Source organism: Myotis myotis, unplaced genomic scaffold, assembly GCF_014108235.1.
Source record: "Myotis myotis isolate mMyoMyo1 unplaced genomic scaffold, mMyoMyo1.p scaffold_m19_p_12, whole genome shotgun sequence".
Classification (NCBI taxonomy): Eukaryota; Metazoa; Chordata; class Mammalia; order Chiroptera; family Vespertilionidae; genus Myotis; species Myotis myotis.
In genome coordinates, this window is record NW_023416316.1 from 58742401 (window position 1) to 58763417 (window position 21017).

Sequence of the window (21017 nt, forward strand, 5' to 3'; positions counted from 1 at the left end):
CACCCAGAACCAGAGAGGAGGGAGCCGGATTCCTGGATGCATCACCTGAGAACTGCCCTCTCACAATCTAGGACCCCTTGGGGGATATCGGAGAGCCAGTTTTGGCCTGATCCCCACAGGCCACACCGAGGGACCCCACTAGTGCACGACTGTGCACCGGGCCTCTAGTATAGTCAATAATATTGTAATAACTATGTATGGTGCCAGGTGGGCATCAGACCTCTTAAGGGGATCACTTCGTAAATTATATAAATGTCTGACCACTATGCTGTATACCTGGAACTAATATAAAATAATATTGAATGTCAACTCTAATTGGAAAAATTAGAAAAATTTTTAAAAAATCACAAGTTCACACTATTTTCTACCAATCCAATTCCACTTTCTGATAGCAAGACATCTGATTCTCATTCCTCTTTATATATTTATGTATTTGTTTAATCCTCCCTGAATGTTCAATTCCCAGCTACCTTGGCCAGTGCTGAGCCTTGTCACAAGCCATGGACCATTCCTCATCACGGCTCAGGCTAAAGTTTAGCCCCTAAAAGGAGAAGGAGAAAAGAAGAGGGAGGAATAGCAAGTTAGAAAGTTCAGCTGCAGTCATGCCGTGCCCTCTCGCCCCCAGTGAGTGCACTGGGCCAAAACTGAGCTCTGGACAGGCCGCCCCTCCTGAAACTCCCTTGGACTCCTATGGGGGGTTGTAATCAGAGGAAGTAAAGTGACCAGATTTGCATTTTGGAAGCTTAGGGCTATGGATAAATTGGAAACTGGGAGACGTAAAGATAAATTGGGAGCTGCTAGTAATTGTCCGAATCCCTTAAAGTGGGACAGGATCCTAGACGGTGCCCGCCTCAGGCTTTCTGGAGGGCTGTGCTCCGGGGTGATTGGCCATTGCCTGATTGCTGTCTGCCTTCTGACCTCAGAGGCATGCTGAAGGAAACAGACATCTGTGGGGAACTTTAAAAAGTCACATATATAGAAATGTTGGGCAGAAATGCCAAGTTGAAGGGTTACCAGGGGTGGGCAAACTTTTTGACTCGAGGGCCACAATGGGTTCTTAAACTTGACCGGAGGGCCGGAACAAAAGCATGGATGGAGTGTTTGTGTGAACTAATATAAATTCAAAGTAAACATCATTACATAAAAGGGTACGGTCTTTTTTTTTTTTTTTAGTTTTATTCATTTCAAACGGGCCGGATGCGGCCCGCAGGCCGTAGTTTGCCCACAGCTGGGTTAGACACAAGGTTTTAAAGAATGCTTCTAACAAATAACTGAAATTTACAATGGCGTTTTGCCTCCTTACAAAAACTTTATTTTAAAATTTTGAATAAAGACACAAGCCCTATTTTGCTGCAAAAACCAAGGTAAGAGATGGGTATTAGAGCATAATAGCTTGAGGTAGGGAGAGTCTGCCTTTAGAAATTATGTGCATTTATGCCAGCAGCAAGCAATGAGTTACTGGAGACAATAGGCCATTCATTGCCTTCTTTAAAGAGTAAGGGAGAAAAACCTTGGCAACTCACCTAATGAGCCCTCAGCCAAAGGAAGGTGAAAATTCCTCCTGGGTGTAGCTAATACAAACACAGGCTGCTAAGTTCTTGGGGAACTCCATAAGTTCTTGATTGACCACGTTATCTCTAATGGCCACCTTTACAAAAAGCAAACCTGTCCTTGGGAGGACTGCAGTCTGCCTTTGCCCGTTGGACTGCCACATACCACTGCTATGTTATTGAAATACCTCCAAGTATATTTGTAACCCTGGGTGGCATCGGTGTGTTTCCATTCTTTAGGAATAGAGCTATCATTTTGTCATTTGTCATTTTCTGAAGTTGTAAGCATCAGGGATCCTAAAGTGTGCATTTCAGATCTATTTTGCTCTGCTGTATTTATTATTCTGACCCTAAGAAGTAGCAGAATATAATTAACATGTTAAGCGCCATGTCAGTCACCGGTGACTGAAACGGAAAGGAAGACAGAACAGGCTTGGCACTTAAAGTGTTAAGCATGTAGGAGCCAGACTGCCTAAGTTTGAATCCTGATTCTCTTGTTTACTAGCTGTGTGATTTGGACAAATTACTTCTGAGAGCCTTCATAACGTTACCCGGGGGAACTTGTAGTACCTTCTTCATAGTGCTCCTACCAATAGGGTTGATGCAAATATGTATCCCACGTCTTGGGTGACCTTAACCTTGAGTCCTGCTGTAATTCTGGGGTGTGGAGCTGGGGCTGATACATCCACAGTGCTGGTCTCTGGCATAGGGAGCAGCCCCAGTCTCAGCCCCATGTGTCCAAGTCTTGGTAGATTTGGATGTAATGCAAGTGGCATTGACATCTGTGAGTGTTGGCAAGAGGCATTGTGGGCCATGACTAATTAATCATTTAACTTCTCCAGGCCTCAGCTCCTTGTTGTTAAAATACAAATAATATTAGTATCTATCTCACAGGGGTATGGAGAGGATTACAGAAGACAATAGACATAAAGCAACTAGAAAGTGTCTGGCTCATCGTAAGTTCTGTGTAAAGGTTAGAATAACTATTGTTATTAGCAATAATGTGTGCTATCAGCTAGGTTGCTGTCACATTGTGGCTTATGGCTCATGGCTAAGAGTCTCTGCCCAGCCCAAGGCCAGGGGCTGTCCAGATCTAGACAGAGTGACAGAACGACAATCTAAAAAGCTGGGCTTTGGGCAGAACTCCAGCACCATCAGGAATTGGGAAACCAAGGCTAAAACCTAAAATCCAGTTTTAGAGACAGGCCAACTCAAGTCTGCATGATGCTGGGCAGAGGGCAGGAAGACTAATTCTAGCCTCGGGGCTGGGAGGTAGCCCTCTGTCTCCTGCCTGCCTGTGATCAGGTGTCACTCACTCAGAACCTGGGCAGAGTCCAACCCGAAGCTACCGAGCATCAGCTCTGACCTGCCAGCTCTCAGAACCTTCCTTGAAAGCAGGCTTTGACAAAAGGGGCAGGAGTGTGGAGAAGGGCTCAGAGGAAAGAAAGCCTTAGAGAAAGAGAACTCTGAGGGAACCAGAGTCTCCCTAAGGCCCAACCTGAAGCCTAAAAGCTGAAAGAAACCACAGTGATCGTGTTTACCATCCTTTTTATATAGGGCCATGGTCCTTTCGCCGAAATCATTGTGGCTCGTGTGTTTGGAATTCAGAACTTTTTGTATTTTTAGAAATATGTTATGATTACTAAGACATAAAATGTGTAACACACCTAGTAAGTTCTGGGGGAGTCAGGATGGGGAGCATAATCCACCAGGCTAATACTGTTGTAGTAAAATCAGGATGTGACCTATAAAAGCATTACGTCAATTCAGGTCCAGTGTTGTCACCAAGTTTGAACCACACTGAAGAAAACTCTGTGGTGTTCAGAGCTTTGGGTCTTTGAAATTGGTGGTGGCAGTTCTTTAGTGGACACAGTTGAGATGGTTGACCAGCTGAGTGACTAACCGAAGGTACCCACACAGTTGACTGGGGCTCCACTCACCTCATACTTACTGAGCACCCGATGTGTTCCAGGCACCATGCTAGGCCCTGAGGTTACAGGGGTATGTTGGTTTCCAAGGGCTGCTGAAACAAAGTACCACAAACAAGGTGGTTTAAAACAACAAAGATTTATTCTCTCATAGTTCTGCAGGCAAAAGTCATGCTCAAAATCAAAGTGTCAGCAGGGCCACGCTCCCTCTGAAACCTGTGAGGGAGAATCCTTCCTTGCCTCATGTAGCTTCCGGTGTTTGCTGGCAATCCTTGACATTCCTTTGCTTATAGATGCATCACTGCGATCTCTGTCTGTCATTACATGGCGTTCTTCCCTCACATCTTATGAGGACCACAGTCATGTTGGATTAAGGGCCCACCCTACTCTAGTATGACCTCATCTCAAGTGATTACATCTGCAATGACCCTGCTTCCTAATAAGTTCACATTCTGAAGGACTGGGGTTAGGATTTAGATGGGGGATTCATATCAACCCACAATAAGTGGTAAACCAGAATAGCCATACCGCCATGCTCTCACCAAGGTAATGGATTACAGGTACACAATATCTGAGCACAATAAAGGAAACAATCAACAGAATGAAAAAGCAAATCATCTATCTGATAAGGAGTTAATCTCTAAAATATATAAGGAACTCTTACAACTCAATAGCAAAAAAGAAAAAACAACACAACAATTAATCCAGTATTAACATGGGCTAAAGATTTGAATGGACATTTCTTTGAACAAAACAAACCAGTGGCCAGCAGCTATATGAATATTGGTCAATGCCACTACTCATCAGGGAAATACAAATCAAAACCACAATGAGATATCAACTCAAACTTGTCAAGATGGCTATTATTTTTTAAGATTCCATGAAATATCACAAGTGTGATATTTGTGAGGGTGTGGAGAAAATGGGACTCTTACACACCATTGTTGGGAATGCAAAATGGTGCAGCCACTATGAAAAACAGTACAATTTCTCAGGTGGTTCCTCAGAAAATTAAAAATAGAGCCCCCATATTATTCAGCAATCCCACTTCTGGATATTTATCCAAAAACATCAGGACCTTGAAGAGATATGAGCACTCCCATGTTCACTGTACACTCACTATTCACAATAGGAAAGATGTGGAAGCAACATAAATGCCCATAGACAGATGGATGGATAAAGGAAATTTGCTCTCTACATAGAATGAACTATTATTCAGCCTTAAACACAAAGTAAATTTGCAACATGGGACATAAAAAATCTTAAGGACATTATGCTAAGTGAAATAAGCCAGGCACAGAAGGATAAGTACTCCATAATTCCACTTATATGCAGTATCTAAAATAGTCAAATGATAGACTCAAAGAGTGGAATGGTGGTTTCCATAGGCTCGGGGGAGCAGGAATGGAGAATTACCAAGCAATGGGCATAGCGTTTCAGTTGTACAAGATGAATAAGCTCTAGAGATCTGGTGTACAACATTGTAAGTATCGTCGGCAATGCTGTATTAAACCTTTTATGATTTCATTTTGGAAGTTACAAAGCATCACTCTGCCTCATCCTCTTCATTACAATTGAGTCACTGATTTCAGCCCTCACTCAAGACTCCATCTTTAGAAGGGAGGAGTGACAAAGAATGTGTGTATGTATTTTAAAACCAATAACCCCACAACATATTAAAGCGTGGGATTCACCCAAGCTAGGGACTCGAAAACAAGTTTATAGAAATTCATACAGGAGCTAAAAGAAATACATTCAACCCAGCTTCTCCTCTTCTATGTATTTAAAATTTATTGAATGTTGACAGGACAATTTCCAAGGTATTTTCTGGAGATAGCATGGTACAATAGAAAGGACAAAGGCTTTGGAGCCAGGCAAACCCACATTTAGGCCAGTCTGCCTCTTGGCCAACTGTAAAACGAGGAAAACCAGTAGAGCTTATCTCGTGTTGTTATGGAGGTAATTAATGACCTGACATTTGTAAAGTGCCCACTATGATGGTGGATCCCTTCCATTGGCTAATTTATCAGGAAACGATGAACAATATACATTAATTATCTAGAAGGTGCTATGAGATACGAAACTGACTCAGATACATAGACCTTGCTTTTAAGAGGCAAATACTCCCATAGTGCTCTTAACAGGCCGAATAACTATAATACAGTTGAGAAAATGATACATGTCTGCCGCAGGTATAATCCTTTAAATGTGGATCAAATTTGGATATATAGAAATGGAATAAATTTTGAGGGATAAGGAAAGGACCAAAAGTATTCCAAATTAGGAGCAATAATTTGAGTAAACACAGAGCTAGAAAATACCGGGGGGTGGGGGGAGGGGGGCATGAATTGAGAATAAGAAAGTAATTTACTACAGATAGAGCTTAAACATAGAGCCGATGGAAGGAGGTCATGGAAATAGGAATTGGAAAAGTAGTTACATATCAGAGTATCAAGAAGAGATTGAGTATACACTCAGTTTTACAGTCTGACAAAAACAATGTTACGGCTAAAGAATTTAAACCAATTTTTAGGGCTGGCTAAGGAAGGTCGGGAGCCTAGCTACTGAAGGACATCCTTGCGATGCTTTTCTTGGCTAAGTCCTACTGCAGTATCTCTCTGCCTCACGTTGTAAACAGAGCTTTCTAAAACTGATCGCTAAAGAGCGCTTCTGACTCAGAGCCCAAGCAACCGAGCTTTATCCTTATCGTTCCCATTTTGGAGGCTGCAACAGCAGGGAAATGCAGTGGGAATATGTTTATAGGTCCTTGGCTCGTTATAAATGTACTTCTTGAGACATGGCCATTTGGAATGGCCCATTTATGCACTCAACTCATCTGTGGTTATTTGACTTCCACCTCCAGATAATGAGGAGTTCTGTCCAGTTATTTTCCCTCAAGAAGACTGATTTACTTAGCAACCTTCACTTTTGTTACATTCTCCAGTCCCAGGCAGCGATGAGATTTATACATAGGACAGAGCCATTTCTATTCTGGGATGGAAGTTTGAAGGAAGTTGGAGCCAACGACCTTTCACTTTGAAGCCAAAGAAAAACAAGCACAATTTTTTCAGTGTTGCTAAGAATGGGGGCTGGAGAGATGAACATAAAGGCTTCTTCCAGGCCCGCTCTTCAATACGTGGTGCCCAAAGCCTTTACGTCTTACCTAGCACACCCTCCTTATTTTGATGAAGTTCACGTTCCATCAAAATAAACATGATTGAGATCATTTTTGATGATTTTGTGGGTGAAACTGAATGTTCCATTTTATCACCTCCTTTGCTTTAGTCGAAGTAAATCAAGGCTAGAGCATAAAGGGAAAGGGTGGATTTGAGGAGGGGGATAGAATTCCTAGCCAATCTTTGTGCTGGAACTTCCCACATTCCCAGGTAGCTGTTTTTACTCCATTAACAACATTTCATATCATGGGCAATGTTCTCTGCACAGGTGCTCAAGGTGTTCTCTGATTTCTTCCCAGGTGGGAAGTCGGCAAGTGGAGTCCATGCAGCCTCACCTGTGGGGTTGGCCTGCAGACCAGAGACGTCTTCTGCTCCCAGATACGTTCCAGAGAGATGAATGAAACAGTAATCCTGGCTGATGACCTGTGTCGCCAGCACAAGCCCAACACCGTGCAAGCTTGTAACCGCTTCAACTGTCCCCCGGCCTGGTACCCTGCGCAATGGCAGCCGGTGAGTCTGAGTATTGGAGTTTGTGTTTGCATCAGGGATTCAGGACAGGGGTCACTCTCTTTGAGTAGTCTTGTTCCTTTAAAGGAATGTTCAAGGTCAGCTCATTTTTCCCCTGTGAGTACTCCCCCAATCTTATTCAACTCCAGATCTTTTAATTACATACCATGTTCTTTCTACTGTGCCTCACCATGTCATCTCTAGAAGCAACTCAAATGAACCATCTAGTAACCTGAGCATATTCGTGACAAAGTTTTCACCAGGCTCATGAAAAATTGTAGAAATAAGGACAATGTGGTAGGTTTTCCATAAAGCTAAATTTGTCCTGAATCTGTACCCTTACTAGTTTTTGGCTAATTAAAATTCTAAGAGATAAAGGTACTAGGCAATGATGTTTTTGTTAACATAATTACTTAGTAAAATAAAAAGTTAGAAAGCTTGAATCAACTCCAGACATTTTTTTTCCTGGTCCTATGAATTCCAAGTCTGGGAACTGTTGCTTTAAAGCAGGACTTGGAAACTGCAGCCCGAAGTCAAATCCAGCTCACAGCCAGTTGTTGCCACTAAAGTTTTATTGGAACACAGCAACACCCATGCTTTTATATGTATTGTCTATGGCTGCTTTCAGCCTGCAAGGACAGAACTGTGTGGTTGTGACAGAGACCATATGGCCCATCAAACCTAAAATATGCACTCTGTCCTCTTACAGAAAAACTTTACTGACCCCCCTCGAAAGCATACATTACAATAATACAAACAAAACTATTTTATCACAGTATCTTATCTAAAAATACATTTATCAAGCTTTAAATCATCTTTTGGCCTGCCTTTAAAACAGCACAGAAGGATTTTAATGATTTTAATAGAATGCTATTTTGCAATTCCCACCCCATGAGGACATTAGTCATAGCTCCAGCCCCAGGACCTTGAAGTGACATCAGAGGTCACAAAAAGTAAGCCTGAAAGGTCAGGGGGACATATATCCTGGTTTCACTGAAACAGTTTTTCACTCTCAAATCTCTCCCAATTAGAATGATAAAGTAGAGGGTTACAGCTGGGAAGGAGAGAGGGTAGCAGCGTCGTACATACCCTTGCTGTTCCCACACGTCCTCTGTGCTATTCACAATCAGGTGCCAGAGCCCCTGCCTTCTCCCAGCCCATCCTGGGGCTGTGACTTAGCAAAGTGCTCAAAGGATCAAATAGTAATGAGTGAGCAAAACACTAAAACATAAAGCATCAGGAAACAGACATTGACTGTACATTTTCTTTTAGAGCTTAGAGGACTATGGCTAAGTTCATAAATTCTATTTTTGTGTGATGGTTTGTGGAAGTCAAGAGGATGTTATACCTTTTCAGTGTCTACGTAACAGTGTTTGGTTAAGAAATATATAGTACTAGAGGCTCGGTGCATGAAATTCGTGCACTTGGGGGGGGGGTCCCCTCAGCCCGGCCTGCGCCCTCTCTCAGTCTGGGAGCCCTCGGGGGATGTCTGACTGACAGCTTAGGCCCGCTCCCCATGTTCGCTGCGCTTGCCAGCCATGAGCCTGGCTCATCGCTTCTGACTGAGCAGTGCTCTCCCTGTGGGAGTGCACTGACCACAAGGGGGAAGCTCCTGAGTGGAGCGTCTGCCCCCTGGTGGTCAGTGCATGTCATAGTGATCGGTTGTTACACCCTTCGGTCAATTTGTATATTAGCCTTTTATTATATAGGATTACACGCCTAATTGAATCCTTACAACTATCCAGTGAAACAGAGGTTTTATTATCTTCATTTTGGGGTTTGAGGAGATTGAGGCTCATATCGCTAGCAAATTTAGGATTGGCCATCAACCAGTTTTATAGGATCCTTTCCATTGTTGGAGACCACTGTGGCCAAAAGGGCCCTCAGGGATTATGTATGAGCCCCTTTGTTTTACAGATGATGTAACCATGTCCTAGATATGGCCTTGCCCAAGATCTTAAAGGCTGGTCCAGAACCCAGGTCTCCTGATTTCATACTTTTACCTTTAACTAAAGTGAATCCAGGACCTTAAACTGCACCACTAACCCATGCAAGCCCTCAAGGAATCAGCCCAACTCAACCTCCATTGTTAAAACTATTAAGTCCCTGTATTATTAGCTTGTTTTGCCATTAAGCACATAGTAAGTTCTGGATAGAACATTTATTGAATGACAAAAGGGATAAGTAGATCAAGAATACTGCCACACAAACCCTGAAAATTCTGACTTTATATCTAACTGCTCTGTTTGCTACATGGTTTTAGGTCATATTGACTTAGCAGTAAAAGTGAGTGAAATACCAATCCCTTTAGGTTATTGAATAACTGCAGTTTTTAAGTTTTTAGAGCACTTCCATGTACAAGACCTTTTTGGTCTTTTGATACCACCATGCCCAGTCTCCCTATTAAAAAGAGTGGATTTCCAAGGAGTAATTATTCTTCCATTTTCTATCTATCTTGGGCCTGTTAAGACATGAATTCATTTTGAAAACTTTCTATTTCCTTCCATTAGGGAAAAGTTTTGGGGATAACTCAAGTACAGATATGGCTTGTTTTATTGTGCTTCACAGATACTGCAGGGGTTTTGGGTGTTTTTACACATTGAAGGCAAGACCCTTCACCAGCAAAAAGATTACAACCTGCTTTATTGCGGGGGTCTGGAACCGAATCTGTAATATCTCCAAGGTATGCTTGTATAAGTACACTTTTCAGATCAGGAAACGAATAGTAAACAGCTCTTTAAAGTTCATCCAATGAGCCACTGACTACACTTTATTAGGACCTTTAAAAATATCCTATTTCATACCCAATACATAATAATTGTGGAAAATGTTAAAACATAGTAAGAAGTAAAGAACATAGAAAGTGAAAGCCACCGACGATTCTGTCCTCCAGGAAAGAAAAGTGCTCTTAAAGCATTTGGTGCATAGGCACTGTTTTAAGGATCCTTTGCCACTTCCAGGAATCTCTCTAAACCTCGTGGTAATGATAGGCTATTTTTGTTACATTATTTCCTAGAGTCCTACTTCTTTGATTAAGTTTGTATGGCAGAACCAGCTATTACTGACCACTTATTAAAAGAAAGGAAGTCATTGTTTATGTTATATGGAATAAGTCAAGAGTAACATGTGTCTCCAGGCTAATTGGCTGTTGTCTTCGGGGAGTGCTTAGGACACCAGCTGTTGATCATCCATTTGTCTGGTGAGCTCTGTTCTTGGCAGTTCTTTTGGGACAAGGAAACCTGCTGTGTACTCTCAAGGTCGGTCCCATTTAGCTGCTTGGATCTAACAGAGGATAGTGCTGAAGTCTCTAATCCTTCAACACCCAGGTCACTGTCTTTTTGTTGTTGTTGTTAATGTTTTTATTGGTTTTTTAGAGAGAGGAAGGGACAGGGAGAGAGAAATAGAAACATCGATAAGAGAGAAACATCAGCATCTATTGGCTGCCTCCTGCATGCCCCCTGCATGCCCACAACCCGGGCATGTCACCTGACTGGACCCTAACCTGCAACCTCTTGGTTCATGATTTGATGCTCAACCACTGAGTCACATCAGTGGGGTAGTTTACTGTCTTTATTCATGTGAAAGAAAAGGAGATGGGGGATCAAATGCTTCATTTCAAGAAGACAGGTAACCCCATGGACGATGGATTTTGGCCCATTTGAAGGGAGAAACTCCCCCTCCTTGCTGTTTGAACACTGGGCTATACTGACCTCATGCAATATGCTTTTCTTTCAGGGAGGGAAAGCATAATTTCAGTTAATCTCCATTTGCCTGCTAAGAATTCAACCTTCTTTGTACCTTCTGGAGCATTTGCCTGACAAATGGCAAATAGCCAATATTTACACATTCTGCAGGTCTGGAGGGACCTCGAGTGGAGTCCAAGTATTTATGTTAAAATTTTAGTTTAGAAACAATTAGGCAGATGTGAAGCAGAAATCTAATTCTACATTTGGTTTTTAGGGGGCCTTCTTTATTTCAGTTCTGCCTCTTACACAATACTGTGTGCTTTGGTTTTTATCTCTGGTCTTGTTGAAGGATGCATTTAATATTTCTCTGTATCAGTTTAGCTTTAAAATCATGTTGGTTTTTGTTTAGTTGGCTTTTGAAACACATATTTAGTGCATTAGTCTTTTCTAATTTTTTTTAATATACACACATATCATCATCATCATCATCATCATCATCAACTTTGGTGTTGACTGTATATTAACGTATCATTTACACCTCATAAGAGGCTATATCACACTGGGGTGTTACAGCACCATGGCTGAGAACCACTTTGTATGAGCCAAAAGTCAGTCTAACACATCTTGATCATAACAGTCTTCTGCTAGGATTTATCTCAGTGATTCTCTATTGTTATGTAATAAAGCCCAATGGCCTGCCCATCTTCAGCCTCGCTTCTCCCATCTCGGCAAGTACATTGCTATCTGCCCACACTTCTCCCTGCCCACACACAGTTCCCCTTCCCTCTGCCTGTCTGTCAAAGTAGGGCAGGAGTCCTACCTCTTCTGCCAGGACCTCTACCGTCCTCCCACACTGAAGTCACACGCTGTTCATGACCAGCGCTGTTCATTTAACAGTCATATACCGCCTTACCTGGGCAGGTGCTTTCCTGTGACTTCTGAGTTAGACCACCAGGTCAATGGCAGCAGAGACCAGGTTTCAGTGAGACCCCACAACACCCCGTGCAGGTATGTAGAGCACCGGGGATGGTGCTGAAAAGGTCCATGGCGAGTCTGCCAGCTCATTTGTTGAGCACCCACTTCATTTCAGGAGAAGCACTTATTAAAGAGAAGCACTCGCTATGTGTCAAGCACAGGTCTAGGCACTTGACATGTTTAATTCATTTAACCCTCACTATCCTTAATGTGGGAGTTACTGTAATTATCCCCACTTCATGGGTGAGGAAGCTGAAGCACTGAGAGGTGGCCATGAATCCACACTTCATGTGGAAGAACTCATCCTGCTGCTCTTGAGTGTTCTCCTTTAATTCCCACAGCAGCCCTGTGAGGAAAGGCTCGGAGAGGCCGTGCTTCCCCTGGGTCACACAGCCAGTAAATGACACGGGGGGGGCCTGTAGGTTTCAAAACCCATTCTCTGTTCCCTACGCAGTACAGCTTTCCCAAGGCCTCTTTACCATTTGCTCAGGCATTAAACTGTGAGGAAATCTGATATCAGTTCCAAAATGAGCAGTTTACATAACATTCAGTGTGTGTTGCCTATATCCGGGCAGTTAATCTGTGTATTAGTTTCCCATTGCTGCTGTAACAACTTACCACACGTAAAGTGGCGCTGGAGGTCGGTTCCACTTGGCCAAAATCAAGGAGTTTGTTAGCAGGCCTGCATTCCTCCCAGAGACTCTAGGGGAGAATCTATTACCCTACCTCTTCCAGTTTCTGGAGACCATTTGTTTCCTTGGCTCACGGCCCCTTCAAAGTGCTTCACTTCAACTTCTGATTCTGTCCTTACATCCTCTCTCTCTCTCTCTCTCTCTCTCTCTCTCTCTCTCTCTCTCTCTCTCTCTCTCAACCTCCTGCCTCCCTCCTATAAGGACCATTGTGACTACATCAAGCCTACCTGGATAGCCCAGGTAATCTCCCCATCTCAAAATGCTAAATTTAATCACAACTGAAGGATAAAAGTCTCTTTTACCATGTAAGGTAACATAGTCATAGGTCTCAGGGATTAAGATGCAGATGTCTTTGGGGGTCACTACTCAGGCTACTGTGATCTGCTATTCTGTGGGCTGACTGTAAGCATCAGTCTCTACTAGCACAAGGTACTTGAGATTCAAAACCTGCCTTCTACTTCCACACTCCTCACCATTGTCTATGAGCTTGGTATGCATCAATCTTCTTTCTGTATTCGTTTTTATTCTTTAAAAAATCTAAGAGAAATGGGGGGGGGAAGGTGATAGACAAGTTAAACCAAAAGAATCAGAGAGTTCACTCTAAAACAAAATTTATATTTCACTATGTTGCCTATATCTTATATTCAGGATTGTGTCCACCCAACTGTACCCACATATTGTGCACATGTGTGCAGGGACTGAAACATTCACCACAGCCCATATTTTCATCCTTGCTTAAAACTGTAATTATGTGATCATTTCCCTGTATACTCTTTTTTTTTTTTAAATCAGGGTTACAAATCAAAAGGCCTGTAGTTTAGCTGCATAAGAAGGTGTATGGGAGAAGAGTCCCTCCTGGCAATATTAAGAAAAAAAAGAGAATTTTAATGACAACTACAAATGCTTCAGAATTAGATTTTTCATTTTCTATATTTAAACACAGAGAGACAAGAATAACTTTAATCTGCTTTTGAGGACTGAATTCTGGCAGAAGATCTATTTAGTCATCAGTTTTGTTATATTCCAGTGATTAAAATAAATATCCTTACAAGTTAGAGAGCATGTTTATTTAAAATGTTGTGTCAGGAGAGGAAAAATCTCTTAAGATATTTATCTCACTTTCAGTAGTATATTTCATAAGAAAGTGCACCTCATTCTACCTTTAGAATCAACAATAAATGTAAGCAAAACCGAGATCAGAGGTCAAATCTCACATGGGTAGTGCTTTGGTTTGTATTAGCAGAAAGCTCCTTGTAATAATTGCTCTGGATTTTAGTGGGTGTGCAACCCCAAGTTTCACCCAGTAACAGGAATATTAAACAGGAAGTATATCCCCTGTACTTCCAGGTTTAAGAAATTAGGTGATTGAAGAAATTCTCTAAATTCCACAAAATAGTGGGCTAGAAAGTCTATTCCCATTTTTATAGTCTTGTCTAGTAAGTGAGATTCCGTCCTCATTTTCTTTGTTTCTCTGAGCCCTAATGTGTTTTGGCTCAGTTTCCACCTCTGTTGCCTCTAACTGCCTTTTTAACCTCTCAGTCTCAAATATTGCAGTTACAAATATCAAAGGTCTAACACCAAGCTTGACAACATATCTACCTGCCACCTTCCCCAGCCCCCTTCATGGGTCTGTGGTTTGGGTGACAGCACCTTCTAGCCTGTTCTGTAGCTGGTAACTGGAGCCATCTCAGCCTTGTCTGTCCTTCACACCCGGTCAACACCTGAAACCTGTGGATTCCACCTCCTATACCTTCCAACTACCCCAACTGTTCTCTTCCTTCTTAATCCTTCTCCTACTGTGCTGGTTCTAGTCCTCACAGTTAACCAAACCATTACAAACAGCCTTTTACTTGGTCTCCCGGTGTTGTCTTGGCTTAATTCTCATCCAGTATTTCCCAACCTGGTATTGATGGTTCCTGACTACAGGCCCCCTGTTGAGCCTTTCAAATAGTCATATATAACATATTACTATTACTATTTTAGTGCATGTAAAATATGCTGTTATTTAGAGTTACTTGACCTGGAAGGCTCTTCTCCATGGCACAACTATTAACATCTCAAAGGGCAGTTGTCTTTGGAACCCATTGGCCTTTGCTGCCTGAATTATTTTCTACAACTGGATCATGTTACCCGGTACTTTAAAATCCTTAAAGACACCTCATGGTCTTGAGATTATGTTCAAGACCCTTCACAGTCGGCCCCTCATCTGCCTTCTCAGTCTCACTTAACAATCACCCTTCCCGTGAAACCTATGGTCCACCTTCTCATGAACCCTCACAGATAATGAACATGACGTGTCCTTCATACCCTGAGTCTATGAACACCTGTTCTCCCTCTGCCAGCACTCCTTATCTCCCTGGCCAACCTCCTCTGAGGACCCTTCCCCAGCTTTTTTAAAAATATATTTTTATTGTTTTCATAGAGGAAGGGAGAGTGAGAGAGAGATAGAAACATCAATGATGAGAGAGAATCATTGATCGGCTGCCTCCTGCACAGCCCCTACTGGGGATCAAACCCACAACCCAGGCATGTGACCTGACTGGGAATCTAACTGTGACCTCCTGGTTCATAGGTCAATGCTCAACCACTGAGCCACACCAGCCAGGCCCCAACTTTTCCATAAAGACTTAATTATATTCTCCTCTGTATTCCCTCTTTTGTAAAACTAATCACATTTTATAGTAATTTTTTCTCCCTAGCTGGACTACAAATACCTGAAGTATAGTAACCATTTATTAATTATCTAAATCCCAGCATTTAATACAGTGCTTGGCACTCAGCTAGTACCCACTAAATGTTTAATGAAAGAATGAATTAGTGAATGAAAAAATGAATGAAATGAGTTAAAAGCTATAAGCAAGAGCACATTATGTTAAAACTGGAAAGTTGGCCCTAGAAACAAAGCATAAATGTCTCTTTGTATTTGGCTCAATAATATGACTTGAAGTATCAAGGAAATGAACTCAGCTCTTGGTAAATTAAACTACCAAGATGAAACTAAAAGTGTCAATATGGGCAGAATTTATTAATGTGATGATTATGGGAAAATCTTAAAAAATACAAGACCCTTGAGCCATTGTGTTTTTGTATAGTATCATAACTTTTAAGTGTCCCCATTATTGTGTATTTTTTTTTTTTACTTTTCTTACAAAACTAATGAATCCGTGACCTTATATAATGAAACATATATGGCAGCTAGGAAAAGCAATATTATTACTATTTTTTGTTATATATTCTGTTTATGGCATATATTTAAAAATAATGCCCCTTACCAGAGGTCTACCTTTTCATACCATAACATCATCTTAAATGATTTATAAAGGCAAACATTTTTCATTTAGTTCTATTAAACTTCTCTGCTGATTCTTTAAAAATGTTTTCTTCTTTGCAGTCTGCCTCTCACTTCAGAACTGTCAACCCCCCCGACAATCTCAACATGTTCACAAAGTCATCACAAACTTTGGAACCTTCCTTAATTTGAAATTTCATCTTCTGCAGTTAAAAAAAAAATCTAAAACCACCTTTTCATCCATACAGGGTGGGGCAAAAGTAGGTTTACAGTTGTTCGTATGGAAAAATAATACAATGATTAATAAATAATAACACAAGAATAAACTGTGGTAGGCATACTCACAACTGTAAACCTACTTTTGCCCACCCCTATATAAATAGACCAGGGAAACTTTTTGAGCAAAGATGAGACGGGCTTTTATGAAACCCTGACAAATATCCCTGACCATATTAACTCAGCTAGATGGTTGTCTACCATACCTGGAGGGCCAGGCACCCAGCAGAGCACATGTTGCCGTGGCTGAAACCGCTGCTGACTTGCTTAGAAGCAGCTCCTGGCTACGGATGAAACAGCCCGATAAAAGGTGGATGTTCAGCCCATCAGCTGGATTTTGTTTTACATCTTTTAAACATCTGGATTTGGGGCCCTTGTATTCATCCAATCATCAATTCAACAAACATTTATGAAGTGCATGCTCTTTGGCAGACACTATGGGAAGCAGTGGGAATTGAAAGATGAATACATTCCCTTTCTTCAAAAGATGCATAATCCTGTGAGCCTGCAGGGAGGCCGAGGGAAAGGGTCCTCACAGGGGAGCAGCAGTGCCCTTCCAGGTCATCATGGGTGGGAGGGGACTCGTTTGCCACAAGGCAGAGGCTCTAGAGCAGCGGTTCTCAACCTGTGGGTCGCGACCCCTTTGGGGGTCAAACAATCCTTTCACAGGGGTCGTCGCCTAAGACCATCGGAAAACACATATATAATTACATATTGTTTTTGTGATTAATCACTATGCTTTAATTATGTTCAATTTGTAACAATGAAAATACATCCTGCATATCAGATATTTACATTACGATTCATAACAGTAGCAAAATAACAGTTATGGATTAGCAACGAAAATAATTTTATGGTTGGGGGTCACCACACCATGAGGCTGTATTAAAGGGTCACGGCATTAGGCATTAGGAAGGTTGAGAACCACTGCTCTAGTGGAAGCTTTCGGGAAAAAAGTAGCCTCTGAGTTGGCCTTTGAGGATGTCTCAGAAATTTCTAGATGGACAAAGAAGTGAAGGGCATTGCTCTCAGTGAAGGCCAGAGCAGAGAAGGCATCTGCGAGCCCAACAGCAGGCAAACTGTCCATCCTAGCTAAAGCACTGGTCCACAGCAGGTCACAAGGACGTGCTTGGGAAGTCAATGCAGGATTAAGGATGAGGGCCCTGCCGGCCATTCTCAAGGGTCTAAACATCATCTTCTGGGCACTGAGAATTTCCTAAGAACTTTATGTGTATAATAGGCCCCCTCATTAGTAGGGGATATGTTCCAAGATGGTCAGTAGATGCCTGAAACTGCAGATAGTACGAACCTAATATATACTATGTTTTTTCCCATACATGCATATTTATAATAAAGTTTAATTTATAAATTAGGCACAGTAAGAGATTAACAACAATAACTAATATTAAAATAGGACAATTGTAACAATATACAATAATAAAAGTTATGTGAATGTGGGGTCTCTCTCTTTCTCTCTTTCTCTTTCTCTCTTTCTCTTTGTCTCAACATCTCATTATACTGGTCCCACCTTTTGACTTGAAGGAAGCACTTTACAGCTTCTTTGGCATTTCCCAATTGGCAGCATCACTACTCTTGTGCTTTGCAGCCATTATGAAGTAAAATAAGGATTATCTGAATACAAGCACTGTGATACCGCCACAGTCAATTTGATAACCCAGATGCTACCAAGGGACTAATGGGCAGGGAGCGCATACATCATGGAGATGTTGGACAGAGGGATGATTCACATCCCAAGCCGGTCCAAGTGGGATGGCGCTCAGTTATATTATGCTACTCAGAACGGCAGACAATTAGAAACGTATGGATTGTTTATTTCTGGAATTTTCCACTTAATATTGATGGGTAACTGAAACCAGGAATGACGGGGGACTACTGTAGATGAAACTTCAAGTTAGCTGATTTTTTTAAAACATTTTTGGCAGCTGTTTTGCCATCATATTGTCACAGACTTCTGTACAGAGCTGGGAACAATTATTTGAATGTCTGTCCCTTAAATCAGGTCCTATCTGCCATTTGATAACCCAGCTATGTTATTTAAGTGAGTGGTCACACGCTATAGCACAATTTTATTACATCTCTACCCTTGAAATAAGACCAATTATTTTCGTCATCTACTTCCTCCATTTGAAAGAGAAAAATTAACCTTCATCTTCCCTTATTGCCCCATTTGCTAAAAAGCTCTCACTGACAGCTTGAATTTGAGAGCTGTTTTTTATTCAACTACCTGTTTGTTTTTGGAGCATTTATTCAAATTGAATAGAAGCCCGTGTGCCTCAGAAGATATTTAGAAAAAGAAAATTTCAGCCATCAAGCACTGAAGAGAGCTGTACTCCTATAAATCTTACATCACTAGTGAAGTGTCCAAAATGTCAGTCACAGGTAACAGAAACTTCAAGAGCATGTTCCTTATGCCTAACAAACCCAATAGGACCCATAAGGAATTTGACTATGAGTTGTAATCAAAGGATTAGAAGAAAAGTGGTTTGATGTCATCTTGAGGTTTAGCGGTTAATGATTTTATGAACCAGCCATTACTTCTCTCATAGAAAAATACACTGCATTTTCACTAGAGTGACATATTTATGGATCATACCAAAGCATCACATACCTCCAGCATCTGTTATAAAATGTCATTCTATGGCTTAGCTCATATCCTGACCACTTCTTTACTAGGAAACAAACAAATCATTAACTTTGAAGGAGGGAAAATTAGAAAGGATGTGGATAAAAAAAAAAAATTGGAAATGAAGTCATCTAATTCTACAGTCTCTTAATAAAGATGTAACAATATCATGCTGGGGAAAAGTTTTGAACACTAATATTGAGCTATAAGAGAAGCAAAACTGCTTCTTTTGAAGAGTTCTAGTAGATGATAATTTCTGAAAAGACTGAGAGTACTTAAAAGAGCTATTTTCAAAATAAAGTAAGCCTAGTCGATGTGGCTCAGTCGTTGAGCATCGACCTATGAACCAGGAGGTCATGGTTCTATTCTAGTCAGGGCACATGCCAAGGATTCTCTCTCCCTCTCCCTCTCCCTCTCCCTCTCCCTCTCCCTCTCCCTCTCCCTCTCCCTCTCCCTCCCCCTCTCCCCCCCCCCCTCCCCCTCCCCCTCCCCCTCCCCCTCCCCCTCCCCCTTCCCCTCCCTCTCCCTCTCCCTCTCCCTCTCCCTCTCCCTCTCCCTCTCCCTCTCCCTCTCCCTCTCCCCCTTCCCCTCCCCCTCCCTCTCCCTCTCTGAAATCAATAAACATTTTTTAAAGTAAATTAAGGTTTATAGGATAGAGACTGCTTTGGCTGCTCTAGCTTAGGAGGTTAGGGGTGGCCTCTCTAAGTAGGTGAGAATGGAATTGAACCTGAATGATTAGAAATTCTCAGCCACATGGAGATGCAAGAGAAGATTAGTCCAAGTAGAGAAAAAATCAAGTGTGGAGGCCCTGTGAAAGAAACAAGCTTGGCATTGGAGGAGCAACAGCAAAAATCAAAACACTGTGGCTGGAATATGCAAGGAAGAAGGAGAGTTGTATGAGATGAAACTGGAGAGAGGTTATGCGGGACTTCTTATTCCCTGCTAAAACCTAGAACCAGGCTTGGTCCATCATTGGTATTTAATAACTTTGTGTGGAATGAATGCATGAAGTTGGAAGGATTGGAGTTAGACAGTCTCAAAGTTTCATCAGGGCAGGGACCAGAACATGTAGGGCTTTGCAGGGCCGCGTTAGAGGAGTTGAAATTTTATTCTAATCACCAGGGGAAGTCATTGGAGGTTTTTAAGCAGGGGAATTATGTGAGCTGATTTATGCTTTGAAAGCATCATTCTTGTGGAGAATAGACTGCAGGAGAATAAGGTGAAATGTTCAATATCTTCCATTGCTCCTCTAGATCCACTCTCCACCTTCTGCACCTGTGTCCAGGAGGCTGACCTAGATAGACTCTACCCTCTGGCTTCTAGTTGTGTTCAGTCAATGGGGTTTTCAGAGAACATCAAAGGGAGAGAGGAGCTTCAATTGAGTATGCTATCTATATCCTGCTAAGAGCTAACTGAGAAAACTAGAAACTAGAAAACCAGTTAGGAAGCTTAGTAGTGGGTTAGGCAAGAGATGGTGGTTTCCCAACTTATTATTTATTGTGGAGGTCAGTTTTCCTTATTTTAGAGGCAAGTCTGAAAGCATTTGCTCATGGATTGGGTGTCAGGATAGAGGTGGTGAGAAAAAAGAAAAATCAAGAACTTTTCCTAAGTTGTGTCTTGGCTATGGCACCATTAAATGAGTGAAGAAGACAGAGAAGAGAGCAGATTTGGGGTGATATTGGAGAGGCAGAATCATAAGTTCCATTTTAGACATGTTTAGGTCCAGATACCTATTTGCATTTCAGCGGACATACTGAGTAAGAATAGGGGAGAGATCAGAGCTTAAGATTTAAATTTTCAACTCATCAGTCTAAACTTTTTTTCAGACAATTATGACTTGAACAAAATTACATGAAGTTTATGAAAGAAATTTAATAATTCACAGAATGGAAAGCATTGTGGAGAACACAGTCCCTAAGTCTGGCAAATCCTCAGGAATCAATAAAGCACATGATTTGTTGTCTAATTATAAAAGAGTTCTGAAGACAGCCTGAACAATGAAGGTTATAATGAATCTGATGATAGAATAACTGGTTGGTTAGAAGTGATAATTTGACAGAAATAGGAAAAGGCTGAACATAAGAAGTCATGCAAAAGACTTTAAAACCTTAGTTATCCTCGGTAACAAGAATGTTTATTCTGAATAAATGGAATTCTTAGGTGCTAATTTAAACTTCTCCCAACAACAACAAAAAAATTTCCCCCAACCAATAGCTTCCATTTTAATCCACAAATATTATTGAGAATTTATATTCACAAAAAGCACTTTGCAGTACAGTGTGGGTACAAATGCA

The 21017-nt window shown here is 41.5% G+C and overlaps 1 protein-coding gene across 5 annotated transcripts in view; it reads left to right on the forward strand.

Annotated features, from left to right (window-relative positions):
* ADAMTSL1 (ADAMTS like 1) overlaps positions 1-21017 on the forward strand; it is a 900799-nt gene that overhangs the window by 748695 nt on the left and 131087 nt on the right. For all 5 annotated transcript variants that reach the window (XM_036331231.1, XM_036331234.1, XM_036331232.1 and 2 more), the window contains one exon: positions 6954-7164. In XM_036331231.1, the coding sequence (XP_036187124.1) occupies positions 6954-7164 (211 nt within the window). The remainder of the gene's footprint in view (positions 1-6953; positions 7165-21017) is intronic.